The following is a 10911-nucleotide window of genomic DNA, read 5'->3' as shown; positions in this document are numbered from 1 at the left end:
AGAACCTTCATGGATTCACTTTCGTTGAGTTTTGTTATATACTTAGAATTTATCCAATAATCATCAGAATAACTACTCATATGAAATCCCCTTGAGTGTAATATTATGAAAAATGTTCTCAATAATTTCATATTCTATCAGAGGTCACAAATTAGTGACCCCAACCAGCAAATATTTTAAAAATCTTTTCTGGTAATTGCCAGCATGTTGTAATTCAAAAAATTTATACACACATGGGCATACGTACTTCCTCGTTTTAGTGACCCATAACTACAAAATGAATTGACAGAGCTGATTAGCAATTACTCCTTTTAAGTGAAAGTGGTCCACAGTTCCTAGGACTCTCTCGGGTCTTAAACCTGTTGCATTTATTTACAGTACATTACCGGACAGGTTCTTGTAGGTTTTTACATTTTTTACCATAGGTATAATGCCAATTTGAGAAATTTACTTTTTTTAAGTGTGTGTATGTGTGTGTGTTTGTATAGTTGATACGCGTTACATTAGTTTTAGGTGTCCAACATAGTGACTCAACAACTCTATATGTTATACTGTGCTCACCATTAAGTGTAGTTACCATCTGTCAGCATACAACACTATTACACAGTACCATTGAGTATATTCCCTATGCTTTACCTTTTATTTTAAATTGTGATGACAAGGTAAAATTTACCTTGTAGGGGAAAGGAGGTACTTCTTTCCTGGCAAAAAAAAAAAAAAACCAAAAAACAAAAAACGCCACATCTTATATTAACTACTCAGAAGCTCAATACCAAATATGTAGCCAACCACACATGCTAGCATTATATATGTATATTCTTTTTAAAATCCCATCTTTCAAAGACAGTACACATTTTAAATAAAGGAAACATTACCTACACTCTATATAAAGAATGACTCTATTAAAAAGAAAACAATGAAATAAAATATTATACATTAAAAGAGTATTTTATTTGAGGATTATATGAAGTCTTTAGCTAAGAATACATAATACTAATGAGGAAAAATAAAATAGAATTTGAGCTCAGCTACTATTCATAAAATGATTGTCAACATTTTTTTTACAAGACAGCTAAAAAGTCAAGAGCACAACTTTCAAGAATGTAATTTAATTAAATACAACACCAAATTTTCAAGTAAGAATTTAGCAGCCGTGCAGTTAACTTTTTACATAAAGCCAGAGATTAGACTGCTCTATTTTTATATTAATGGCTTAATACACTGCCACATGGCTAAGGAATCTAAGTAATTAAAAAATACATAGAATGGCAGCATTCAATAAAGACAAACTTGCTACATCCAAAAAACATTCTGACATACTACCCTTAGGTGACTGTGTTTAAATATATAAATTTCTAAGCCTTATTAAGCATTTATTATAAATTAATTTCTTCTAAATATTTTTCTTTCTTTTACTTGATAGTTTCAAAATCAGGATAAAGATCACATTGCATTAGACATTATCAAATTAATAGTGTTTTCATAACGGCTTTTGTAAAACTCACTTTTATGCATGAACATAATCTATTTTAAATGTAATTGAATAGCTAAAGAGGGTCACTTTATTTCATGTTGTTTACCACAATCTTTGCTCAGATTAACCAATTCTTTCAAAAAGTCAAAAACAAAGCATGATGATACAATCATATACCATAGGTTAAATTATATATAGAATTATCTAACCATAGTACACTATTGCCTTATGTCATGAAATATTTATTTCATGGGGTATTTTCTGAAAGCCTCTTTAAGTTTATGATTAAATTCATGGTTAATTTTTTAATATAAGTTGAGAAAGTTAAAATGTATAAGATGCTTTTAAATGAAGTCCAGAACATACAAAATAGTTCTATGTTTTAACCTCACTAAATTTTAGACCTGTGACCACTTACTAGTTGTTTTTTCTTTTGAGATCATAAATTATGTAACAAAAACTAATCACATTGAAAAATGTTCTTCATTGACGAAATATAATAGCAATACTACTAAGTTCTTTGATTGGACTACAATGAGTCTCTGTAATTAAGCCAATGTAGCACTTGAATTCTCAAGAATGATAATCTTATAGGAAGCATACAATAACATTTAGACTTTATGTGGATATATAACAAAGTCAGTATAACATTTTATCTGAGCCAAAAACCTTTTTTGCTTGTGGCTAGGTCCATTTATCATTTTAAAATTATAGATAATTATAAAAATAACTGGAATTTTGCTGGTCATAAATTATTGCTTCTATACTATGGGACACGAGGGTGTTCAAAATTAATTCAAAATTTAGATACAGACTTTTAAGAATGGTTTCTGTAGGCACTATAGAGTTCAGGAACAGTCATCATGTTTAAACTAACTGATCAGGTTGAAAAAGTGCACGGTTATAAAATTGTTAGGGCAAGATTTCCCAAAAGAGTTAGAGCTAACATACGATTATGCCCAAAGAATAAAAAAATAAGAGAACATCTCTGCCCCCATGCCCCCCGAAAACCTTAACAAATTCACAGACTTAAAAATGTATATACAGTTAAAGATACAGACTTTGTAAGTGCTGCATATCCGAAATAGAGAAAATAGAGCGCTGAATGAATACTACTTTTCATCTGTTAATCAGAAATTAAATATCTCATAAATAGAAAGGGACACATTTTTATACCTAAGATACACTATTTCACATATGCTTTTATTAAATGAAAGTTAATTACTCCATATAACAAAATAGTCTTTTACTTTTGAAACAGAAAAGTTAACATACAACTTAAATATTAATAACAGCAGTTTTTGACAATATTAGTCCTTAAGGGGAATAGTAAAACAAAGGTTGTTTTCTATACAGTCAAAACAGACTGATTAAACCATAAGAGTTGTGATTCATGCACTGCATACATTACACTGTCTAACAGTTATTTTAGGTTATTGAATTCACACCTAGATAGTTTAAATTAGGCAATCAGTTCTTTGCTTTTACTTGTGATCATAATGATATAAACTGTGTTATAAGTCAAATGATAAAGGCAGCTGTAATGAGTACCTGAGAAAGATTTTAAGAGCATTCCTAAGAATAATGAAATGAGAGAGAATTCCTAATTGTTTTTTTAAAACAGGCAAAAAGACACAGGATTTTCATATAAATTCTTAAACAATTATGAGACCAGATTCCAAACATTCTTCCCTTAAGAACCAATCTGTTTTATCTTACTTTGAAATCTGACCTTTACTGGCTGGTTGGAGTAATGTGTTGGGAACCACAGCAAAGTTCAGAGGTAAAGAGTGCTGTGGGAGATTATCTAGGTCTGCAGGGGGAGCAACACAGAAAGTGGCAGTATTCGCATTCAGGAATTGTTGACCTCGTTTTTATACACTTTCTCTTAATTTCAGAACTATTTCATAAAATTTTCTGTCATGGTAGGTTCAAATATACAGTACAAGCAATGACAAAAATTCCTCTGTAGTAGTAATTTCTCTAAATTTAATAAAATATGGTATAAGTGATTATTAGGCATGACACATTGAGAGTTTATCCCTATGATAACATATAGTGGCTAACTGGATATAAGAAAAAAAAAATCCACAGGTTATATCTGTATGAACATTCCTATGAAGAGGCTTGGTTATACCATTATAGTGATTTATTCTCGTAATTGCCTCCAGAAAGTAGATTACTACTATTGTTCTAATTTCTCATGGCCTGATCATTCTCTGAGAAATGGTAAATTCTTAAGTTATAAATAAGTTTAACATTAATCATGCCTCTTTTCAAAGAAAAGGTATTTTACTTCGAAATCACTGGCCAAAATAAATTTCATCACCTGATGGGCTATTTTATGACAAATTCTACTATTTATTTCTGAATGAATATCTCTAAAACCTGAAAATTTATATGTATTGTTTAGTATTGCTTCTCTTTAGTAAATTAGATATCTAAGAAATAATCTTATAATAGCATATATATTTTTTATAGTTCTAGTTAACTATAAAAACTGAAGGATAACATATACTCTATTAAAGAGATTCATTTCTAGCACACAGGTGGATTAATTTGTCACATATGACAAACAAGTGATCACAAGTATTGAATTTGATATATCCCCATGTAAAAATGCTATCTATTGTCTTTTAAACAAGATTATTGCCATCATTAAATGTTCAATTTACAAGTTAAACTTCAGGAATGGATTTAAGATATAAAAGAATTTTCATCTCCATGTTCCTAAAATGCTAGGTAAATTTTCTCTATTTTGGTAAAAATAGCTAAAAAATATTAAGAAGGAAATCCAATGATAGGTAAGAAAGCAAAAAGTTGATACTAACAGTTGGTCTCTGATTAACATTAAATTTTAAAAACATGAATAGAATAACAAGTTAAAGATTGACAGGTTATCCAAAAACTGATATTTTGGGCATTCTATCTTCATAATAATTGTGAGCCAACTATGTTTTCTTTATACAGAAGCATGAAAGAACTTTCCATAGCTTCTAAAATCTGGAATTCACCATTGTAAAACAGACACCTTAGACGTGCAAATACCCAGCATGCTGTTAAGTAACCAAAAAATCCTCAAAAGATGATGCATATTGTGCTGTAGAAAGCAGGCCTTCCTAACACAATGTGATTCACAGTAAGGCTTAAGTTAGGATTTTATTTTCCTTAAGAATTTTTATCGGAGGCTTCATTGTATTAGTGAAGGGACTCTGGATGACTGAATCATCAGAAAAAAATCTAAATGAAACATATACACTATCTTTTAGATCTTATTTTCTTCACTAGACACACCAAATACACACAATCTATTTCTTTAGGCCCAGAATACAAGAAGTTTTTAACTGTGCACTAATTCTCTATGTAACATAAACATTTTTGTGTGCAATAAAAATTAGTAGCAAAGTAGAATTTCAGTCAGAAATTCAGCAACTTATGCCACAAGGAATGTTATTTGCACAATTTTTCTCTCAGGTATTTTGTCAGTGCAGCATTGTGAAGGGTGGCAATGATATTACCATTTTTTAAAAAGTACAAATTCTTTTTATTATGGGGATAACTGCCCATCAGTATACACTTAAAAGGTACGTATTGAAATGAGGTGATTTCTATAGTTGTTAATGCATTAAGAAAGGGGCAACTTCTGATCTAATGCGTAAGTTGCTCTTTCCTTACTGTATTTTTCAGACCACTTGCGAGTTAGTTCTAGATAAAGACTTGGTTTATGAGGCCGGTAATCCAGATACACTGTATTACTGGTTCTTTTGGGAATAGCTTTCTCTATCTGAGTTCCTTCATGCCACTCATTGAAAGAGGTGATAGAAATCACACTGGGGTGGGCATGGAGTGCAGCACCCAGGGCAGTTTCATAGTACTTCCCGCTGATCCGGTTCCGAGTGTTCTGAGCGTTCCATGGGCGGATGCTGGTATCTATATATCCTGGGCCCACGCTTGGGATAAACAGTAGGTTGAACTGGTCACAAAAAAATTTTAGCCTTGCCCAATTCTCATATGATGAGCCATAAGTAAAGCCATTTGTGGCGAAATATGTGTAAATTCCATCAAAACCACCTTGAAGAATATCATATCTATGTTTGCTTTCTACTAGAAGTGCAATAAACAGTCCATCATAAGGAGAATTGCGGATGCTCTGAGACCCTGTGGTGGTTAACAAATTGGCCCATTTTTCAGGCTTTGTGATATAGGAATCATAAATATAAAACATAGGAAGAGCATTGCCGGTCTTAGTCTTGTACCTATAAAAGGCCGGATGATTTCCATATCTAGAATACAAAAATATGTAAAAGTGAAGTGAGTATCTGCATTTTGCACAGACAATAACTGTTTCTATATTGAAAATGAAGGTAATCAGTGCAATTTAATCACATCGTTCACTTTCTTTGGGAAATCAGTTATATTAAAGGTAATAGTTACAAATGCATCTTCAATTTTGCAGACTGGAAAAATGAGATATTGGATACATCACTAACAAGAAATTACCTTATATTGAGGTTTACAAATGACCAACACCATAAAAAGCCCATTTTCCATATGAATATGTCAAATGCTATCAGTGATAAATGTCTCACTGTTGCTGACAAGAGTACAGTATCTGTCACGGGTTCTTACCGGTAAAATTCTTGAACATAATGAAGCTGTATTTTTTCTTTGTAATCAGACTAAATATAAATGAAAACACTGGATGTGGGTCCACAGATATAAAAGCAGTTCACATTTCGTAATTTGAGCCTTCTTTTTAAAAGACAAAACTCTGTATTCGTGATTTATAGAATACCAATTTAAAATGTCAGCCGAAAAATCATAAATAACTTAATACATACAGTAAATAATCTATACAGAAAGTGAATCATAAGGAATTTTAGAAATGTTCCTTAAAATGATTCATTACAAAATTTAAAGTCATTAAAATCACAAATATAATTTAAATGTACTCTTATAACAGTTATTATCATTGGATCGTAAAGCAATAATTAGAAGAAACTCACTTGTCTATAATATACTTGACATTTTTGTACATGTTTTGATCATCTCGATTGCTATATGGTTCGATGTGAAAAGTGACCTAAAACAAATGATTAGAGAAAAAAATTATGATGTAAAAATAAGGTATATTTCATAACAAATTTAATAACCTTAAGATGAAAACTTATTGAACATTATTAACAGATTTCTAGCAGAGAAAGCTTAGTCAACGTTGTTACTGTGAAATCAACACGCTCAACAGTTCATACTTTTTACCTGTTCTTACAACTCCCTAAGGTAGTTACCAAGTGAGGCAGACTGCTGGAGGCAAAATAGGCAATCTGAATTCAGAACTCAAATGTTCGACCACTATGCAATACTTCTTCCTACATGTTTATTTCTTATAAAGAATAAATAGGGATATATTCTACATCCAGACATATTTCTTTAAAAAGAACATGGTCCAGAAAAATCTGGATTCTTTTCCCAGGTGTGACAAGTTTACATTTAAATAGAATCAATTTTTTTTTTTTTTTTAAGATTTGAGAGTGAGCACGTGCCAGTGGGGGGAGCGGCAGAGGGAGAGAATCTCAAGCAGACTCCTCGCTGAGCATGGAGCCTGCCTAGGGGCTGGATCTCACTGCCCTGAGATCATGACCTGAGCAGAAATCAAGAGTCGGAAGCTTAACTGAGTTAAACCAAGCACCCCAAGAGCAAGTAACTTTAAATGACAAAGTCCTCTATCAATCATTAAAACACCATTTCACAAACTAACCTACATTTAATGTGTACTATTACTCAAAGAATTTATCACAAAATTACTGGAAAAGCAATACCACTAGTACTACGAATGCTTGTTATTGATATGGTTTATGGATCTCTACCATAACTGTAGAAAGCATTAACCAAAAGTATTTTTTAAATACTGTGCTTAGAAGATTCATTTTTAGTTTAAAAAATGTTATATATAAATCAAGAAAAACTGATTAGGGCTAGTAAAACCATTTTGTATGATACTTCTGGCTAGTAGTGTAGATTGTCACTTAGATCTGTAAATCAAATAGGAGAATTTTCACTTTTATTACTAAATTTAACTGACTTACCAGTAACCATTAAACATCTTTATGACAATCTACTAAACATCTTAATATTATTCTAATTTAAGGGTTTAGTCTCTATGAAGCATGTATGGAATTAGAAACTTCTATGCTACTGCAATATAAAATGCCTTTGTTTTGGGGGCACCTGGGTGGCACAGTTGACTGAGCATCCCACTCTTGTTTTCAGCTCAGGTCATGATCTCACGGTGTTGGCATCAGGCCTGCCTGGGCTGCTGCTCAGTGTGGAGTGAGTCGGCTTGGGAATCTCTCTCTTCCTATGCCCCTCCCTCCCATGTTCTTTCTAAAATAAATAAATCTTTAAAATGCTTTTGTTTTCAATTAACCAATTAAAGTAAATGAATAAATAATATGAGTACTATGAATAATAAAATGGATTTTACTACTTGTCATAGAATTTCAAAGTCAGACAGCATTTAGTGAAAATATTCCCCACTTCGTATATTAATGAAATCTCATTTTATTAAAGGGAAGTTTTATCAATAACAAAGTAAAGTAAAATTCAATTCGTATATTGTAAGTATTGCTAGGACAGTCACAGTTTTCAGTAGCTCTGGTATTTGCTTTTTAACTTCAAGTGAAAGCAGGATGGCAAGGGTATAGGTATTTTCATGTTCTTATATAATGTTACCTTGGGTAATTCTCCCTTTAAATGGAATGTTGAATTTTCTAAGCTTCCATTTTATATATAAAGGGTACCCTATTTAAGCAAATAGCCTATGTCAAAATATAAATGGCATCCTTTCCTTCTTTTGTAAAGTACAGATCAAAAAAAGCCATTATTGATAAATATACAATATTTTCATTTTCCCTCATATATTTCAAACTTAATTAAAATCACTTTGTAAAGGTTTAATGATGTAATATAGTTAATATTTCTCTTTTATTGGGAAATCCTATGAGACCAATATTAAAGTAACTTTACAAATGATAGAATACTATATATAAAATGTTTGTGTTAGCTTCAGATTAGGAAAAGTCATAAATGTTCCCTCATTTCATAGTTCTACACTTTTGACTTTTCCAGCTCTTCTCCAACCTGCAGCCAAAGTAAACTTTTAAAGTGAACATCTGATGATCCTGGAGAGTGAGGTCAGCAATGAAATGTTCCTCCTATTTACCCCCCCTCCCAAAAATCAAAGGATTACACATTCACACATGAATAAAAGCACCCTCATGGGTGTTTTTAGACCTTCCAACCTTACTCCAAGGAACCTGGAAGGAGTTTCACCCACCAGAGCAGCCAGGAAGGGACCTCTGTATGGGCTGGGGAACCAGAGGAGCCAGCCAAACTGCCAAGACCCTTCTTGCCCCTACAGGGCAAAAATCAGGTGAGTGCAGCCTGGAATAGCATGAGAGACAGAACCTGCCTGAGTCTAGCCTTCCCTAAGGCGGACTCTAGCACACACACCATTTTAAAGGGGAAAAAAAAAATAGGAGTTTGGCCACACAAGAGAAACATTCCTGGCACCAACCCTCTGCCCAATGAAACACTGAAGGGTGCTAATTTATCTGGTCGCTGTGACCTCTCCTGCAGGTGAAAAGGAAAGCAGTGAGTTCCTAGTTATGGCAACTGGAGAAAGCCATTCTATCCCTCGGCACCTGGAGTACCAAGGTAGGAGATCTATAACTGGAAGTTGGGAGGATATTGGGAAAGCAACAGGTAAGAATTTCAAATGGTGGAAAAGGCATTGTGCTTATCAGGGGGTACTATTCCTGGGATCATCCTATTAGGTCTGTGAGCGCACCCCCAGGGCTAAACCCACACCTCCCTCATGCCATTAGTTCCTTGTACAGGATTCCATGTGCCACTGTGAAAGCAGTCTCTGATAGAGCATGCTCAGAAACCACTACATGCTAAAAAACAAAACAAACAAAAAAAAGGTCTGGCCTGGTAAATTATAAGAACCAGAGAAGACATAAAAGCTTTAAAAAAAACTGCCCCAATGAAGGGACAAGACTTGAGCAGGTGCACCTTCATAAACACAGAGGAAAAAGATAATACTGTGGAACATAATACCCTATCTGCTGAAGGCAATAAGCAGAATTAAAGAGGTGTGTACTACTTCAAATGCAAAGGTACCAGTGAATATCTACAAGGGTTACGAAAAATCAAGGAAATACCTCATCACTAAAAAAGAATTTAAAACAGCCGCAATGAGGAAACTCCAGTTACAAGAAAATTCAAAAAGATAATTCAATCAAATCAGGAATTAAAAATACAAACAGAGTTCTTTCCAAATTCCGGAGCTGAAAATTCAGTAAATGAGATGAAGAATGTAACAGCATATACAGATCACACGAAAGAAAGAATAACTGACATGGAGGTAAGAATTTTGAAATAACATGGAAGAGGGAACTCAGAGTTAAAAAAGTGAAGAAAGCCTACATGAGCAGTGATTATTCCGATATTTGTCTTTTTTATGGATCATCAGGATTTCAGAAGAAGAGATGGAGAAGGGGGCAGAGAGTTTAAAAACAAAACAAAGCCTGAGAATTTCCCTAACCTGAGGAAAGACTTGTCTACTGAACTCATAGATTACCCTTTTAAAAAAAAAAAAAAAATATTTGACAGAGCGAGTGCACAAGCAAGGGGGAGCAGGAGAGGGAGAAGCAGGCTCCCCGCTGAGCAAGGAGCCCAATATGGGACTTAATCCCAGGACCCTGGGATCATGACCTGAGCCGAAGGCAGATGCTTAACCAACTGAGCCACCAAGGCACCCCATAGATTACCCTTTTATTTCAAAATGACCTTGTATAACAAATTGTCATAATTCAATAAAGAATTTTAAAGGCATCTAGGTTAAGAAAAAAAAAAATGTAACCTATACAGAAATTCCCATTACACTATCAGATTTCTCTGCAGAACCTCTACAAGCCAGCAGAGTGTAATGACATATTTGAAGTGTTGAAAAATATAAAACTGTCAGCCAACAATACTTAATCTGGCAAAGTTTTCCTTTAGATACAAGGAAGAAATAAAGGCTTTCCCAGATCAACTAAATCTGAAAAAGTTCACCACCACTAGATGGGCCTTGCAAGCAAGGCGATAAGGGGTTCTTTAATCTAAAACGACGACAGGCTGACCAGCCTCATGAAAACACACAAAAGTACACGACACACTAGGCAAAAGTAAAAATATTCTTTTCAGACTTAGAAAACTAACTCTAGGGCGCCCGGGTGGCTCAGTCATTAAGTGTCTGCCTTTGGCTAAGGGCGTGATCCCGGCATTCTGGGATGAGCCCTGCATCAGGCTCCTCCGTTGGGAGCCTGCCTCTTCCTCTCCCACTCCCCCCTGCTTGTGTTCCCTCTCTCACTGGCTGTCTCTCTCTCTGT

The 10911-nt window shown here is 33.8% G+C and overlaps 1 protein-coding gene across 1 annotated transcript; it reads right to left on the bottom strand.

Moving 5' to 3' along the window:
* Positions 1–932: 932 nt before the first annotated feature.
* On the bottom strand, positions 933–6557 carry LOC117797981 (glycoprotein endo-alpha-1,2-mannosidase-like; the record flags this gene model as incomplete). The annotated part of the gene is made up of 2 exons (XM_034650409.1): positions 933–5757; positions 6481–6557. Coding segments are annotated over 2 exons (735 nt in total), but the record flags the coding sequence as incomplete, so codon positions are not given.
* Between the last annotated feature and the right edge of the window lie 4354 nt (positions 6558–10911).

This window comes from Ailuropoda melanoleuca, unplaced genomic scaffold (assembly GCF_002007445.2).
Source record: "Ailuropoda melanoleuca isolate Jingjing unplaced genomic scaffold, ASM200744v2 unplaced-scaffold211, whole genome shotgun sequence".
Taxonomy (NCBI): domain Eukaryota; kingdom Metazoa; phylum Chordata; class Mammalia; order Carnivora; family Ursidae; genus Ailuropoda; species Ailuropoda melanoleuca.
Note: the sequence above shows the minus strand (reverse complement) of the source record. Positions and strands in the feature narration are given on the sequence as shown.